The sequence below is a fragment of the Nannospalax galili genome, unplaced genomic scaffold (genome assembly GCF_000622305.1).
Source record: "Nannospalax galili isolate Female #2095 unplaced genomic scaffold, S.galili_v1.0 scaffold207, whole genome shotgun sequence".
Taxonomy (NCBI): Eukaryota; Metazoa; Chordata; class Mammalia; order Rodentia; family Spalacidae; genus Nannospalax; species Nannospalax galili.
The window spans coordinates 6,989,290-7,008,149 of NW_008358517.1; the positions used below are offsets into that span (position 1 = coordinate 6,989,290).

The following is an 18,860-nucleotide window of genomic DNA, read 5'->3' on the forward strand; positions in this document are numbered from 1 at the left end:
ACCCACTTGTGAAAGAGATGTACTCTTGCTCTGGAGTGTGTTACTGAATACTTTAAATCTGTAGTGAAATTCTTCTAATCATGTAGTTATTAAAAAATTTTAAAAATGTTAAATGATTAAAATAATTCTTCAAAGCATAAAAATTTTCTCCTTAATAATTAGTAAATGTGAAAAACATTACCATTGAAATCTACTTGATGACTTTATATCCATGCTCAGATGCCAAGGAGCTTAGAAAATAACCGACTGTGACTAGTAATAATCAGATATATAGAGATTAGAAATGCATGTGCAAACATCTTAATGTCAATTGCATTAAAGATGAATTTTTCTGTATGAAACTATATTTTAATAATGGAGATCTTTTTTAAAGGTTAAAACCTCATTTAAAGTTATGTCTTATAGGGTTTATACTGAGTATAATATTGTATAACTGTAATAATTCAACTGTAAACCTATAAATTTACAGCCAATTTTGAAAGAGATGCATCTTAGCTCTGGAAATTGTTACTGAATATGTCTATGCTGTTGTAATGAAATGCTTCTTCTAAGTATGTGGTTATTAAATAAATAATTAAAAAAAAAAGAATACCTCCTATCCCATGGGGCTATTAGGAAGACTGACTCATATGGCTTGTTTTTCCCCATATCTGACACCAGTTTGTGTTGCATTCTATAGTATACCCATGAGAAATGTCATATAATTACTAAAAGAATGCTCATCATACATAAAAAAAAGAAAAATAGATTTAGCAAAAACAAGAAAACAAGTACTGTATAAAGAAGGCCTGTGGTTGTGATGGGACTATGTGCATGAGTGAACCCACACTGTGAGCATTTTCAGCTTAACTACTTGTGAGGTGCCACAATGCAGCTAATTCAGGCAGATGAGAGATGACTAGCTAGGAAAATGTGTCCAACAAGAGGCTCCCTGTGTCACTGTGATGATGAACGTCCAGACAGAGGAAAGTGAGGCCCATACAGTAACCTGCAGAAGTGGTAATGGAGGTCAAATGGCCAACTGGCAAAGAGCAGGGAGCCATTCTTATCACAGAGACCATTAATACTCATGCAGGGTTCCTCACATGCGAGGCACTGTTATACACACAGTGTGCGGTCCCAGTGTTCACAGTGCTATGAGGGAAGCAGCATTATCCATATGAACAGACAGAGAAACTGGGCACAGAGCACTTAGTAGTTTGCCCAAGTGTATAAGCAGAGGAGGCAGAGGCCACACGGAGGCTAAAGGTGTGGGTCACTGATGCCCTCATTCTTGATGGCTTACTCTTTGACATGCTACTCCCTCCATCACTTTTCTGTACTCTGAGCAGAGGAAGAGCAATTCAGGTCCCAGTGCTCCCTGTGGGAGGTGAAAACGACACCCCAATGTGTGGACAACTCACTCAAGTGATTCAATTCTGTGCTTATGTTGGGCAAACCTACTCCAACCCCAGGAAATGTAAAGCTCTGGGCACATCAAGTGGTCAAGCACCTTCTCTGAGCAGGGACAGGGGAGCCCCAAGAGCAGGCTGTGGATGCAGGTCCACACAGAGGAGTGCAGTCCTTCCCCAGCAGGTGGGACACAGGCATTTTCAAATAGATACAGTACTTGCTCAAGACTGTGAGGTAAGCTGGATTTTAAAATGCACTGGCATCAGCTACTTTTCAGGCAACCTTGATTATAATTACAGATCCAAACAAGTCCCTGCGGTGTATGCCACACTGACAGAAAAGCTGGCTTTTAAAACTGCACAGAAACAGATGTCCCTGACATAGTACTGCAGCTCACCAAGAGAACTGCTACCATTTACTTTTTAAAACATGTGGATTCATAAAAAATAAACAAAATACGTGGATTCAGATATGCATGCAATAAGCTTAAGTGGAGTTCATGTAAAGAGCCCATCTCAAGGCAATTTTGTGTTCCTTAGAAAGAGCTGCATTCCCAAAGGGATAGTCACCATGCTGGCTTGGGAGACACCATAGGATGCTTCATCTTGCTTTGGTCAAGTTGTTTGATTCCCAAGCTTTTCTATTTTCTCCTAACACAGATTTTAGTTAAATGATATATATCAGAGACTAATAAGGTAACAGTGAAAAAATAATTTTAAAATGTTTCTTTAACATCCTAAAGATATTCAGTTCTACATTCAGCTCTGGTATAAAGTAACATGGTCTGGAAGATGTCAGATGATTAAATCCACATTCCATCTCTGGCTCTGCCCATCATCTGGCCTCCTCCCCTCTGGGCCTCAGGGCTGGCTCTGCGCTCTCCTCCTTACCTCTGGGAGATGTGCTCAGGACAATGAGACAAGATTTTGGAAAGCATGTGATTTTTTTTGGAACCCAAATTCCTTTCTTAAAAGATCATTTTATCAGCTTAAGTACCATGACTATCATCAAGAATTGATCCTAAACTCACATGTGGAACAAAAAAATGACGTATTTGTAAAACTAATGTTCTCAGAGGAGGAAATGAGCTCATGGAGCATGGCTTGTGTCCCGATCAGCCTAACGGAGCTATGCCAATCCTTTTCCCTGGAAAGAGGGTGTTTCCAGGACCCCCTTCTTAGCTGACTCTTGTCCTAAATCTGTTTGTCTCATCTGAGGATTACTAACAGCCCTGGCAGGTAACATTCGCTCAGAAATCTCTAAGAGGCTGAGTATAAAATATACTCCCCCACCCTGTTTTTGAATTGAAACCAAATTCCATGATAGCAACTAACTCATAACAGGCATCATAAATTGAGTCAAACAGGCAGAATATCATTAAGCAATTCCCTTGTAAGACCCATCTGCCCACATCACCAGAGGCTGTTTAAACTTGCAATATGTAGCGTAGAGAGACCGTTGCAGTTCTTGGAGAACAGGGAATGCTGGCTGAGTCATGTTGGGAGAAACAGAATATAGCACATGCTGATTCAGGGCAGGATACAGTCCCTCACTTTCAAAATGCATTCTCTTGAGTCATCTCTTGGCCCTGGAATGTTCTACTAGAGAAGCACAAATAGAATGACTTAAAAAAAAACAAAACAAAAACAAAAAAACCTTCCAAAGCGAAGAACTTATGAACACATGTACAGTGAGAGCAACACCCCTTTCCTTCTTATCAGGGCTGATGCCTGTGTCTTCTTTGGATGCCACATCTCACATGTGGCCATTCTCATTCCCAACAGAAGACAAGAGCTGAAGATAACTGCTCAGTTCTAACAGAAGAGGCACACAGACCATCCTGGTTTGTGCATTACAGCCTGTCAATGACCCCTGGTCATCGAGAGGTACTAAAGGAAAGGTATGCCACACTTACTTATACAAAAGGACTTGGTGTGTCACCACTTCAAGATTGTAAAGAGCCATGGCATCTAGGATGACTGTTCCTGAGTGGCTGTGAGCCACACTAACTTTATTTCCCAAACTAGGGAGGAGGCAGCCATGTAAAGTGACCATTCAGGGATTGCTGAGCTCTGGAGTAGATTTTATAGAGAAAGCACACTGGATGAAGAAACAGGCAATTGGTGAATTATTATATTGGTTAGTTTTTGTCAACCTGACACAAAATAGAGTCCTCTGTGAAAAAGAAACCTCCAAAATTGAGGAATTTCCTCCATCAGACTATCCTGTAGGCCTGTCTATAGGGTATTTTCTTAATTGCTAATTGATGTAGGAGGGTACAGCCCACTGTGAGCAGTGGCATCCCTGGGCAAGTGGGCCTGAGCAATACAAGAAAAGTAGTTGAGGGGCTGGAGAACTGGCTCAGCAGCTAAGAGCACTGGCTGGTCCTGTGGAGGACACTGGTTTGGTTTCCAGCACCCACATGGCAGCTAACAACTGCCCAGAACTTCAATTCCAAGGGATCCAACACCCTCTTCTGGCCTCTGTGGACACTGCATGACATGGGTGAGCTGATACACATACTGGCAGAACAGTCATACACATAAAATAAAAATAAAAAAACAAAAAGTAGCTGAGTGAGCCAGTAAGCAGCATTCCCCTCATGGCTTCTGCTTCAGGTCCTGCCTCCAGGGTCCTACCCTGGCTTTCCTCAGTGACGGCCTGTGACTTAGAACATGAAATAAACCCTCTCCCTAGCTGCTTTTTGGTCATGGTATTTAACATAACAGCAGAATAGAAAGGGAAATTGGTGCTAGAGAGTGGGCTATTGCTGTGAAGGACCTGACCATGTTGTTTCATGGGGAGGGACTGTGGAAAAATTTTGGCGCTTTGGCTAGAAAATCCATTGAGTGTTAACAGTGTAACAGGTGTTGTGTGGGAGCTTGGAAGATAAAAATATTGGGAGAAATGCAGACAAGGAGGCCTGGCTTGTGATGGTTCAGATGGAAGCAAGGACTTTACTGGGGCTGTTTGTGTGATATTTTCGAATTAAGAACCTGTGGTTTCTGGTTAATGGAGGTTGAAAAATCAGTTATTATTAACAAGAGAACAGCACCACTGAAGTGAAATCTTTGCTTTACTGGGACAATCAATGCTGCTTAGCTGGGACTGAAAAATCAGCTATGAGTAAGAAAAGACCAGCCACACTGAGGCAAAATCTCCTGTAAAGAAATTCCTCAGGGTCAAGACATAGAATTTGTAGTCCAGAGGGAGCCAAGGCTACATCTCAAGCCAGCAGCAGAGCTTGGTAATATCTAAGCATCCCCAGGGGTATTGGTTTTAGGGACATGGAGAGAAGCCGAGACTGGTACCTTGAGAGGCCAAGAGAAGCCACTGGTAAGGGTGCGGGATATTGGAGCTGCTAAGACTGTGGGATGTTTATCAAGGACAGCAGCAGGTGTGGAATAGAGCCAGCTTGAGCCGAGAAGACAAGCTATGTATTGTGGATGGCAAAGCCAGAAAAATGGAGCTGCCCAAGCCCTTTAGGCCAGAAAACCATTAGTAAGTCCAGATGCTGGACACTGACCTGCACTGCTAGACTACGGATTTGCTTAACTGTGATTGTTTTTTAAGTCCTAATTCTTTCCTCTTAGAATAAGAAATATGCAATATATTTTATTTTACAAGAGGCCCCTACTAAGAGACTTTGGACTTTTAAAGAGAATGAACTTTTAAAGCACTGGAAGTTTTTAAGAGACTGTATAACTTTTAAAGTTGTACTGTATTTTATAATATTGGATTAACATAAGATACTGAGGAGAAACACGAATGGCTTCATAGTGATGTGTTTGTGATTCAAGTTGACAGGGGCCAGTTGTGCTGGTTGGTTTTTGTCAACCTGACACAAACTAGAGACACTAGGAAAGAGGGGCCTCAACTGGGGAACTGTCTCAACCAGATTAACCTGTGAGCTTATCTGTGAGGCTTTTTTTTTTTTAATTTCTGGTTGATGTAGGCGGGCCCAGTCTACTGTGGGAGGTGCCATCCTTGAGCAGGGAGCCTGGATTATAAAAGAAAGGTAGCTGAGCAAGTCAGGGGAAGTAAGCCAATAAGCAGCATTCCTCCACAGTCTTTGCTTCAGTTCCTGCCTCCAAGTTCCTGCCTTGAGTCCCTGCCCTGACTTTCCTCAATGATGGACTGTAACCTGGAAGATAAAATAAACCCTTTCCTCCCCCAAGTGACTTCTGATCATGGTGTTTACTACAGCAACAGAAAGCAAACTAGAACAAGTATCTTCATAGGTAAAATATTAAGAGTTCTTTTAAACTCTAATATCCCAGTTGATTCTCAAGGCAAAATAACTGATTACTATAAACCTATACTTTGGTATGTAATTACTCTTCTTCATATATGGGGTACAAACAGAACCTGCTTTACTCCAAGTTCACATAAATCTTATCACATTAAAATAGACACATCCTGGGAACCAGAGCTGCACTGGGAGGTGAAGGAAGGGAACTCTGGCAAATGAATTCTTCATCTGGCAGTATACAAGGTGTGGCACCGGGCAAACCTATCACTAAATGGCGAGCTGGAGACTCAAGAGCCTATTCTGGGATGGAGAGGACATTTCCACACCACAGCTGTCTACTTATTTGTGAAGGATCTGAAAAAACACATGATCTTGTTTTCTGGGTCAGTCTCCGTAAAAGTCTTTTTACTTGGCAATTTCATTCCAATGACTTATCATGAATTTTAAAACCGTAAACCCAGAATTGATCTAAGAGTGCATCTTAGAAGAATGTGAACTTGGGCTTGGCAGTGATTCTCAGAGTCTGTAAGACTGCCTGAATGTAAGAGGACATCCTTGCCCCAACTAGCAGCTGTTCTGTCTGCCTTTTCTTCTAGGTGGCAGGCCCATGAAAACTGACCGGCTAACTTCTGTGATTGTTAAAAGCAAAGAGCAAAAGTCCGAAACAGAATTTCTAGCAAAATCGTTCCAAGTTCAAACTGTATTTTTATTTTACAAGAGGCCCCTACTAAGAGACTTTGGACTTTTAAAGAGAATGAACTTTTAAAGCACTGGAAGTTTTTAAGAGACTGTATAACTTTTAAAGTTGTACTGTATTTTATAATATTGGATTAACATAAGATACTGAGGAGAAACACGAATGGCTTCATAGTGATGTGTTTGTGATTCAAGTTGACAGGGGCCAGTTGTGCTGGTTGGTTTTTGTCAACCTGACACAAACTAGAGACACTAGGAAAGAGGGGCCTCAACTGGGGAACTGTCTCAACCAGATTAACCTGTGAGCTTATCTGTGAGGCTTTTTTTTTTTAATTTCTGGTTGATGTAGGCGGGCCCAGTCTACTGTGGGAGGTGCCATCCTTGAGCAGGGAGCCTGGATTATAAAAGAAAGGTAGCTGAGCAAGTCAGGGGAAGTAAGCCAATAAGCAGCATTCCTCCACAGTCTTTGCTTCAGTTCCTGCCTCCAAGTTCCTGCCTTGAGTCCCTGCCCTGACTTTCCTCAATGATGGACTGTAACCTGGAAGATAAAATAAACCCTTTCCTCCCCCAAGTGACTTCTGATCATGGTGTTTACTACAGCAACAGAAAGCAAACTAGAACAAGTATCTTCATAGGTAAAATATTAAGAGTTCTTTTAAACTCTAATATCCCAGTTGATTCTCAAGGCAAAATAACTGATTACTATAAACCTATACTTTGGTATGTAATTACTCTTCTTCATATATGGGGTACAAACAGAACCTGCTTTACTCCAAGTTCACATAAATCTTATCACATTAAAATAGACACATCCTGGGAACCAGAGCTGCACTGGGAGGTGAAGGAAGGGAACTCTGGCAAATGAATTCTTCATCTGGCAGTATACAAGGTGTGGCACCGGGCAAACCTATCACTAAATGGCGAGCTGGAGACTCAAGAGCCTATTCTGGGATGGAGAGGACATTTCCACACCACAGCTGTCTACTTATTTGTGAAGGATCTGAAAAAACACATGATCTTGTTTTCTGGGTCAGTCTCCGTAAAAGTCTTTTTACTTGGCAATTTCATTCCAATGACTTATCATGAATTTTAAAACCGTAAACCCAGAATTGATCTAAGAGTGCATCTTAGAAGAATGTGAACTTGGGCTTGGCAGTGATTCTCAGAGTCTGTAAGACTGCCTGAATGTAAGAGGACATCCTTGCCCCAACTAGCAGCTGTTCTGTCTGCCTTTTCTTCTAGGTGGCAGGCCCATGAAAACTGACCGGCTAACTTCTGTGATTGTTAAAAGCAAAGAGCAAAAGTCCGAAACAGAATTTCTAGCAAAATCGTTCCAAGTTCAAACTGTATTTTTCTAAACTAAATGGCCTGAGGGGGAAATGTTCTTAGCTACCAAGTAGCTGCACATGTCATCTATCTCACTTCTTAATTACCACTGCCATGATGACTAAATATCTGCTGACTACTACTAACAGGCCCTGAACAAAATAAAAAGACACTTCTTAAAGAATTCTATAGTCCTGTTATATGAGGTACTCTTAAGTTTCAGGATTTACTATTTAGTACATTTGAAAAGTAGAATGAAAAACAAATGCAATTACTTACACTATAAGGATTCTGAAAAGGAGACCACTATAGAACAGCAGCATTTTAAGTCTATTTCCTTCTGTTCTGGAAACTACAATTCAAATACTGTGAATCTTGAGACCTGTGTAAGAAATGCCCAAGTCTGGGCCTTCTAAATATGGCATCTGAATCAGACACCCAATACCGGCCTTCCTAAGACAGGCCAGGACACTGCTGCTTCTGAGGACAAGGGGACTATAGGAATCAAAATTTCACAGCCAACATGCCAGTAATGAAGCACAGCTTGAACAGAGAAACTTGTGAATTCTGAACAGATGCAGATGAAAGGAAACAACTTAGATACTGATTTTGGCATTTTTTTTAGAAAAGGATTTGCCTAGCACCTTAGAGCTAGGACAGATGCTTTCGTCAGAAGGAACAGAACAGCCATCAAGACAAGCGTTCCCAGAGGCTCTGGCACAGGACTTCTCATGTCCTGTCTCTCACACAAACCATGATCCCAGGCTGCAATGTCAATTTATGTTGCCTTTTTAAAATTTTATAAGCAGAATCATGGGCCACCCTGAAATAGGCATGCCTGCATACATGCTTTAGACAAAAACCAGCCCTGTCCTCTCAGCGGTCGTCATTGCTGAAGGCAATTCCAGTTTTCTGAGGGAAGCACTTCAGGGTACCTCTGCCTTAGTCAAAGTAGTTCCACTTTTACATATAGAATTCAAGGTAAAACTTTAAATAACAGATTCAATGGCCTAAGAATAAAATACAAAGGCTTAAATGCAGACTGCCCCCGAAGACTAGTACAAAGCTGGCTTCGTGGTCGAGAAAGGCCCTTGGCACTAGTCTCACTTAGACTGCCCAACCTCCACCGTGCCTCCACTCCTAGAACCCAGCAGCTGCTTATGGAGACTACACTTCCATACCCAGACAGAAGAGGCAGGCCACACCACATAGTGAGGAGCTATACCGGCCTCTTCAGAGAATTGCTGGTGGCAGCTCACCTTATCACTGTCCAGTGTGTTCTGGGAAGTTCGGGAAGCGATGGAAATCGTATCAGGCTGGCTGCTGCCATCCCCTTGGCTGTCCAGGTCCTCCCCATCTCTAGAAGAACAAAGAATGTTCAATTCCTGACACTGCTGGATTGGTAAAGACCATCTTTCAGCTGTTGGAAGAAGTGTCAGACTGTCATCCTTCCTGTCACGGTGATGATGAGCCATTCTGTTTTGAGTGCAGCTTTTGCCTAGACAAGGTGCTAAGCCTCTAACATACCATCCCACTGAATTCTCACTGTAACGGAAACCCCATAAGTTCATTTCCATTTGAGACATAAAAAGGCAAAAAGGTCTAGGTACTTCATAACTTGTCAGGGCACACGTGAGACTTATTCATATGCTTCATGAAGCACTTGGATGATGGAAGGGAAAACAATGAAGGCTTTGCACACACCCTTTTGCTGACTTTCAGCCAGTGGAGCCTCTTGTTTTAACAAAGCAGTTTCATGTATTTTAAAAAACACATACCTCACAGTGTTTGAGAAGAACTTAAGTAAGCCCTGCCTTACAATCCAGTCTGTATTATCGAGGACTGTGGCACACTCACCTCCGTCCTTTCTGCCTTGTGGCTGGTGCTGTTTTGGGGATGTGAATGGGCTCCTTCAGGGCTCCTTTCAGGTGGATCGTCCTCTCCTGGATGACCTCGCGGATGTGCTTTATCCAGTCCTGCTTGTTCTCAATACTGGAAGCCTGAACAGGGTGGGAGAGCCATCAGGAGGCAGAGGGGGGTCCTTTTCACAACCTGTACCAGCCACACCCAGGTTCCCCCTGCTCCCAGAGTTTTTCATTTTCAACTTCTCAGCAGAAAAGCAACAGCATCTTATGTTTAATTTACCACCAAGCAAATGACTCTAATCTTAAATATTCTTTTCATTAAAACCATTTTTCTTTTACAAGAATGTTATTACAGATATGACTAGTCTAGTAATCCATCATTCTTCATCTCCGAGCCCCGTTAAGCGGCCCTGGGGAAATAAAAACTCAGAGCCACTCCCAAACTGAAACTGCTGGGCCGTTTAGGCAGAAGTCATTCATTAGTCAGTGGCAGGGAATGTGAATGAGTTCCTCCATGCTGTTTGCCCACTGGACTCCTGGGATGCCTGCTTCTTAGCCTCCTCAGTGCCAGCGAGGGCCTCGGCATGGAACGCAGAGGTGGGTGCACAGGAACCATGCCTAAGGCCACAAAGTCACTCACGGCTCATCACTTGTGCTAAGTCTACCTCAATCCCACCACAATTTCAGGGAGATGGCACCAACAGATGAGACTTGGTCAGTATTGGTGAGGGAACACACAGGGCAGCCCCTGTCCTCTTTTCCCTCCACCTCAACTGAGGGTTTTGTTTCTCCTTGTTTCTTTTTCTTTCAACATGCTCTAGACACCAGTAACTATTTTCTAATTTCCTCATGAAAAACACCCATCTTCAGTGACATTTACATAATTCCCCCAAAATGATGAGAGTGACCGTGGGGCAGAAGACATCATGAGGGAGGACAGCTTGACTCACACTGAGGAGCTTGTTTTTGAAGACACAAAACCAAAGTCCATGCTAGGAAAGAAACTAAAACTGACAGCTCTCTTTCTGTGAGATGTGTTAATCATCTTTACAGTTATTTAGAGTGGTAATGGGACAATGAATGAAGGAGAAAACTTAGAAAATAAGAGATCTATGGAAATTTAGATGCCTGATAAAAATATTTGAAGATTAATCAAAGTAGTTGAAAAAGAGCATTTGGTAGTTTGGAAACAAATGAGGAAAACTGTGTTTCAGAAATAAAGACAACTCTCATGCAAATTGATCATTACATTAATAGAGAGTAATTAAAAGATATCAATTATACATAAATAGTACTGAGTAAATGGGATCACTTTGCTAAAAGAAGGGAATAATGTATTTTATATTCAGAGTAATCTCAAACTGTCTGAGGTTTTAGAAACACAATTTTCCTTTCTAGACAATTCAAAAAGAAAAGGATGGTACCTTTGCTTTACTACTATGAGGCCACGACCATCAGCGTCACTGCCATGATTGCCCATCACCTCCACCATCATACTGCCATATGCCTGTATTACCACCTTTACTAACCATCTGCATACTGCCGCCTTCTATACTACCCGAGAGACCTTCACAACTCACAGCACTGACACCATCTATGCTGTCATTAGCACTACCATCTTCTGCACTTCGCCTCAGCCTTTACCATCATTTCTACTACCTACACTGCCATCACCAAAATCTACACAGCACTTACACCTGCAGCCTTACTGCAGTACATTTCCACCACCACCTCTACCACCTTCCCCACTACCACCATCCAAAGCATCTGGAATTAAAGCATACACCATTTCCTTTCAGGCCTTCTTGGAAATCAAAACATGTTATCCAAAACTGTCTAGAAAAATTTTAAAGTCTTGAATATACTTTAACAAGTTTATGTATTAGTTGCTCTTCTGTTGCTGTGATAAAACACTGTGATAAAGGCAACTTATAGAAGGAAGAGTTTATTTGACTTATGGTTCAGAGGGGTAGAGTCCATCATGGTGGGGAAGGCGAGGAAGCAGAGGTGGCCAGAGCAGAAAGCTGAGGGATCACAAGCAGGCACAGGAAGCAGAGCAAAACTGGAAATCTGGCAAGGCTTACGAATGCTCAAAGCCTGCCTCATAAAACCTCTTCAAGCATGCCACCAACTGGGGACAAAATATACAAGTACTTGGAGCCTATTGGGAACATTCTCTTTCAAACTGCCACACCACAGAACAATTCAGTTATTTAAAATCAATACAATTTATGCTTTACAGGGTTTATGTCAGTACTAATAAGAACTCACTGAGTGGGCAATCACATATACACTGCAAATAATCCTCTGTGAACATGTGAATTAAGATCCAACATAATGACTTCCACAGTGTCACTAAAGAGTAAACACTCAAAGAATAATGTGCAGATGAACAACAGTTTCTGGAAACATCAACAAGATGAAAAGATATGCAAAAGACACAATAGCTTAAGTGCAAGTCACATACTAGAGACCCATCTCATTTCTGACTTCTCTCCAAAATCCTGAAAATTATAAGCTACATTTTCCCTCAAACATCCCAAAGCCACTTATGGTCTTTCCAGATAGTGCAGCGAGACAGTTCCATCTGTATTTTCTGAAATATAGACAGGCTTAGCACATGAGATACCCTTAGAGTTCTTTGCCATTCTTAGGAAAGGTTAATATACTCAAAACAGAGTTTAAATTAAAGGTAGGCGTATGTGTGTTTGTGTGTGTACACACTAGCGTGCACATATGTATGAAGACCTTTCAAAGGCTGATACCAGGTGTCTATACTTGAGTGTTCTCTACCTTACTTTGTGAGACATGGTCTCTCACTGAACCTGGAACTCACTGATTCAGCCAGACTAGCTGGCGAGCAAGTCCCAAGGATCCTACTGTCTCTGCCTCCTAGGTACTGGGATCACAGGTACATGCCACCTAGCCTAGCTTTTTATTTGGGTTCTGGGGGATTTGAACTTAGGTTTTCATGCTTCTGTAGCAAGCACTTTACAGACTGAGCCACGTCCCCAGCCCCTTAAAGTTTTAAAAACATTTTGCTTCCCTAAATCTTCATACCCCAAATTAGCTGCCTTGTTTTTGAACTTTAAATAACAGTATCAGGGGTTAAAGAGATGGATGTTAAGAGCACTCACTGATCTTGCAGAAGACCTGGGTTCAGTTCCTAGCACCCATATTGGCTGACTCACAATTTCCTGAAACTTCAGTTCCAGGAGCTTCAACACCCTCTTTTGGCCTCTGAGGAGATTGCATTTATGTGGTACATATACAGATAAGCAGGTAAACATGCATGCATATAAAACCAACAAACAAATCAGTATCAAAATTTCTGCTCTTCTCCCAAACCAGAAAACAAAAGGGCTAGGAATGCTGTGAAGAGTCTTAGCACGTGACCTCAATTTCCAGTCAAAAGTCACAGGATGATCCCTGACCTTTTTGAGGTAGAAGTTTGAAATAGCTGTCCTATTCAGGGATAAGCACTCTGTGGCTTCCTGTTCTCTGCACATTGACCAACCAATTATGGGTTTCTATATTAATTATCATCGGCTGTATAAGGAAACTTTTCTGGCTAGAGGTGAGAGATGCATTCATCCTAAGGGTAGGGCCTGCATGGAAGATGTGTCATTCAGTGTTAAGTGTCTCAGAAATATTTATTCTCTACCTTTGCCCAGTTCTGTAACTCAATAAATGTCTCCATCTGTTGCAAAAAGAATCTTCTTTGATGAGGGGTGAAAGGTACACTTATATGTAAATATGAGGATACATATTTAGAATGAAGAAATTATTGGTCTAGGAATGTGGCAAAAGCAGGTTTTTCTCTTAGATATATATGACCTCTCTAGTCATGTGTATTTGTCCATGTTTACAGTACCACACATGAGTTCCCTTCCACTGAACAGGTATCTACCTCCTAAGGCTCAGGGATCATTGTGGAAGAGGAGGTGGAAAGACAGTGTCTTAACAAGAATGGGACTCTTGGTGGATCAGTGGATGGACCCACACATGAAGAACATTTGAGGACACAGATCAGACTTGAAAGGATGTATTATATATATTTGAGTACATTAAATTGGGTGGGGGGCTATAGAGGGAGGTGTGGATAGGGGAGGGGATCCAAATACCGTCAAATTATCTCATTCCCCCCATATTTCAACTTGCCCTATCTCTTGCAGAATCAACTAATTCTTTATAAGACTAGAATGGCAGGAGGTTTTTTAAAAGATTACCTTTACTTGCTCTTACAGAAGGCAAACAAGAGTTTAGCTCATTATTTCACCATCACCAGAATACTACTAGCCTGTGTGTGTGTGCATGCGTGCGTGTGTGTGTGTATATGTGTGTGTGTGTGTGTATCACCAATCCTAATAGAGCAACATAAAAAGGAATGATATGGAAATCTGTATACTTCAACAAGAAAAAGCATGCACTGCCACAATAAACTTTTCACACAGCAAATCCCCCAGCTAGAAATTAACATACCTTAAGGACAATTTTATTATCTGAGGTTGGTGTCCTCCCCACCCACAGTGCAAATTTGCAAGGATCTCCTTCGACATGTTCTGTGACACCCAACTCTGAAGTCTAGATAAAAAGACAATTGTACAATTAGATAACACTAATTTTGGCAGGATGTGTAACAGAGACAAAGAAAACCAACTTTGGTTTTTGGTGGTCATGCTAACTCCTTTAGTTAGTTAGTATGAAGAAAGCTTCTCTTGGGCCACAGTTTTCATCACTGACCTCCTTTGAGCACTTCTGGAGATTGCAATGCAGTTCATAAAGCAGAACACACAGAAGAAAAAAACCCAGCCTTATATGCAACAAAATGACATGATAGATTTTTGACTACTGACATACTTTCACAGAGGGCAACAAAGAAGAGTTCAGCAATTTTCTAATTTCATCAGTGGCATTAACTTTTGGTATTTCACCAGTCATTTTAAGGGTTAAGAGACAAAAAATATCTGCCTGTGATATATGCAAAACACAGCACCTTTGTCCTCTCTCCCATGATCAAATTTATCCCTCATGCTTTCTCCCTCAAGCAAAGGAAATGACGCATAATCCTGAGCTCAAAAGGCATCCTCTGAGGGAATCTTAACTTTTAAAATATAAGTTAAGCAAATATGTATCCGTTTCTAAAAGAGACAAGCTTGGTCTCCTAGGGCAGATTAAAGCCAGCTAGTGAGAGTATTAGCCAGAAAGATTGTATCTTTAATTTCCAGTTGGAGTCTGACCTAAACTGATAAAGGGCAATGACATGATCTGAAAGATCAACTTGAACAGGATGCCAGCCAAAGGCAGTGGCATGAAAGCCATTACTATGAATGTGCAGATTCCAGATTATTGATATGACTGCAACACTTGGGGATGTTTATTCTTTTGGGAATTTGATTGATGTGCAGATGTCATCAAGATTTGTAACATACATCATCCAAATGTTAGACATCTTAGACATCTATCAACATCTTAAAGAGATATGACATTCAAAAAAGCCAATTCAACAGTCCTCTGGCTCTTTCTGGATGCTGAGCTCTTCTTCATGTCATCTGATCCTTGCTCTTCCTTCTTCCTCACTCTGTTCAGCAATTCTATGTGGTCAGCCCTCTGGGCAATGACCCTGAGGAAGATGGAAGGACGTTCAGGGGACCAGAGCTCTCCTTGGCATGAGACTTCCTGCGAGTAAGCATATGGTTATAGAGAGCTAGTGGCTGGCTGGTGCGGGACAGCAATGAAATGGCAGCAGGCAAACGTCTCTCCTCAGAAGCACAATGACATTAGAGAGGAATGAAAATACACTGCTGGAGCACTCCAGAGGTCTGTACATGGGTGGGGATGTGGAATCTTTGAAACACTACCTTTGGTCACGTATGTTTTCTCTAATAATAATATTTTGTTATTATAAAGAACTGTAAATTTATTTGTATATTTACTTTTCATAAATTTATTTTTAACACTAAAAATTAATCTTCATCATTAAGAATCTGTTTTAAGTCCACCCAGTATGACTGTCTGCATATTTTCCAGTGTTTATGGATTAAAAAAATTAATTACAATGAGATGAGAGCTTGCTTAGGGCACTTCAATCTACTCCTCCTACAGCGTTTTCTCATCCTGCAGGGAGCTGCTATGGGCCTTAGGAACGATTTCCCAAGTCCATGAAAGACCAGCATGCCCCCTCTAGTGGACTCAGGGTTTCAGAGAACTTGGCTCAAGAAGATAACATTATACATTTTAGAGTACTTTGAGGGGGTTAAACTAAAGGTAACAAACAGTAATTTTCTTCACCTACAAAAAGGTTGCAATCATATTACCTGTAGACTGAAATTCTGAACGCCTATACTTACAAACAATTTGCTTTTGTAAAGGTACTTGCTTCTCCCACTGGAATCTTTCACTTCTTTACTAAATACTAAGGACATTTCAAAAAGGAAGAGATGCCGTTCTCGACCCTTTCGAATTAAGGTTTTTGGGTCCCACACTTGGAAGGATTCCTGCAGGATGAGTTCTCCCTGAGACTCAATGTTTTCATCAAACCCTACAACATGAAAAAAAGCAGGCAAATCAATTCAAAAGAAAACTAAAACATGACTCACTCATTTGTAAAATGCCCATCACAGACCTTAGATTTGTTTCCCATCAATTCTTTGACACTATGATCTATACAATTGACTCTCCTCACAAAGGGTAATTCTTCCTAAAATACCACTTTGTATATCTTTTCCCAAGTTCAAAAAAATTCAATCCTCCTAGCTTCCATTCCTCATACTCTACTTCTTTCAGCTGGGACTCGCGTCACTTGAGACCTGATTAACTCACTCTGTCCCTCACAGAACCCTCTTCTGCCTAGAATGACTACCCCACTGCCCAATCTCCAGCCTCTGTCTTGACTCTTTGCATCTTCAGCCTGACCCCTTCCCAGGCTCTTTGAGACAATCTCACTAACCCATCTTCTCTGAGTCTGGAACACTCTACATGCGAGTCAGCCTGTCATGGTCACACACTGGCCTTCCTGGCGGCTCCTCTCACTGCAGTGGTGGCTACCAGAGTTCAGTAAAGGGGTACCTGAGGCTGAGGCTGCTCAGCACCTCCTATTTCCACTCTTCTTTACAAAGCTCCACTAGGGACACTCTAGTTAAGTACTCTACTCCTCAGTCCCTGTGCAGACAGGAAGAGTCAAGCACCTCTAACTCTGAGAAAATGAGGAGACAGTGTGAACAGCTGGCAGGGGTTTCCTACACATCCTCCTCCTCCTCCTCCATTTCCTGTGAGATGGAATGTCAATGTGGTCTTGCAGCTTAGTGAGCCTAGACATGGATACCTAGGATGGATAGACCTGGGCTAGAATGTAGCCCCATCCTTGATGACATTATGAAGGGCAGCCATACAATCATGACATTTTATATCAGAGAAAGAAAAACCTTCCAAAATGCTTGGCTTCTGGGTCCCCATTACATACAACAAACCTGCATCTTAATTAATACATTTCTCAGTGTTACCAGTGAAATGACTTACATGCATTTGGGGCAAGATCTTTGCAATGCATAACCGGTTCTTTTGAATAGAAACATCCATAGAAATTGTAATTGCCACAATAAACATTAGACACTTTAACCTAATTTCTCCTCACCATGTTACAAACTAAATTTAGTAAGGGTAAATTAGTAAGCAGACATCTCTACATACTTTTTAGCAACTAGTATAGAGATGGGGACTCAACAAGCTCTTTTATAGCTTTGGGGCTCAATGTATCCATTCATCATCTAATCTGCCATCAGCAGGAAGACCAGGTAGCCTTAGCTAAGTGGTCAGTGACACAAAGAACTACTAGAGTGTAGAGTGACTTGAAGAAGAGCATCAGTGGAGATGGGACCACTGTACGCTGGGGATGTGGCACATCCTGTTACCTTCCAGCATGCTGAGGTGCATGGCATCATTGGCTCGTTTTGGCACACTGAGCATCACCTCCAGGCCATCTTTAATCTCCCCTTTTCCTTCCTCACAGCATGTGAGCAGTTCCTGTAGATGACAATACCATGAATTAGGGAAGGACTGCAAAATGCTCTGCTGATACAACCTTTGCAAATGTGGAAAAATCTAAGGAAAACCAATGATTTTCAAGATATAAACACAATGGTCAACCAGGGTATTTTCTCATAAAAAAAATGAATCTTGTCTTTATTCAATGGATGACAGTGTTTGTCCTACTTGAATAGGACTCCAGAGTAGTGCATATCTAGTCACCACTCAAGATGAAATAGATAAATCTGTTAACCACCACATATCAAAAATTAAAACTAAAAATATTACTGGTGTGGTAAGGAATAACCAGCTACTGCTTAGAACTGACAGCATTGCCACAGACTAGCCAGAAATGGCACTGGAACAGTAATGTGTGGACACTGACTGCTGACTGCCTTTCCTTGGTGCAGGGTGTTTACGAAAGCTCTAGCAGGTGAACCGCATATCCTTGAGGGATCTATGTGTATGACTCCATTTCTGGATGACTTAAAGGATCATCTGTTATTACACAAACTAGACAATGGGAAAAGCAAGCTAACATGCTGGAGATATTTCTTCCTGGGTACTAGGACTGTCATTAGCAACAGTAACCATCTTTTATGAATCGTTCAAAAAAGAGGGAGAGTGCTATGGTCAGCTGTCATCAGTCCTGGAGAGTTTAGAGGAACTCAGCTCCTCAAAAAGTGCCTTCATTTGTGACCAGATGGTGCTGGTCCGTATTTCTGAGGAGACTGGCAAAAACTGATTTAAACATGCAATGTGCCCTCTGTGTGCAGACAACTTACTTACTGGGGAAACCCGATGTAGTATATTTCTGTTCTGACTAGAAAGCCTTCTGATGTAGTGTACTAGTGTTCTTACTAGGGAATCCTGATGTAGTGTACTAGTGTTCTTACTAGGGAAGCCTGAAGTAGATGATTCCTATTCTTGCTGGGGAAGCCTGGGGTAGTTTATTCCTGTTCTGACTGGGGAAACCAGACATAGTTTATAGTACTGTTGCCATAGAAATTCTGAAAAGAATGAGGGATGATTTAGACAGAGAAGAACCATCTTAGTAGAATTACAGGTGTACAGGAGCTGGAAAGATGGTTCAACGGCTAAAAGTACTAGCTGTTCTAGCAGAGGACCTGAGTTTGGTTCCTAGCACCCACGCTGTGGCTACCAACTGTCCATAACTCTCCAGTTCCAGGGGATCCAATGCCCTCTTCTGACTCCAAAGGCATTGCATGTATGCACTTACATACATGCAGGCAAAGCACTCATATACAATAAATAAATAAATAATAAATAAATAAATGACCGAA

General features: G+C 41.6%; 1 protein-coding gene across 3 annotated transcripts in view; it reads right to left on the reverse strand.

Annotated features, from left to right (window-relative positions):
* Positions 1 to 18,860, reverse strand: part of Trio (trio Rho guanine nucleotide exchange factor) — a 348,717-nt gene that overhangs the window by 95,473 nt on the left and 234,384 nt on the right. For all 3 annotated transcript variants that reach the window (XM_029557993.1, XM_029557991.1, XM_029557992.1), the window contains exons 29-33: positions 17,442 to 17,553; positions 15,882 to 16,072; positions 14,014 to 14,115; positions 9,524 to 9,666; positions 8,926 to 9,025 (exon numbers count right to left, since the gene is read on the reverse strand). In XM_029557993.1, the coding sequence (XP_029413853.1) occupies positions 8,926 to 9,025; positions 9,524 to 9,666; positions 14,014 to 14,115; positions 15,882 to 16,072; positions 17,442 to 17,553 (648 nt within the window). The remainder of the gene's footprint in view (positions 1 to 8,925; positions 9,026 to 9,523; positions 9,667 to 14,013; positions 14,116 to 15,881; positions 16,073 to 17,441; positions 17,554 to 18,860) is intronic.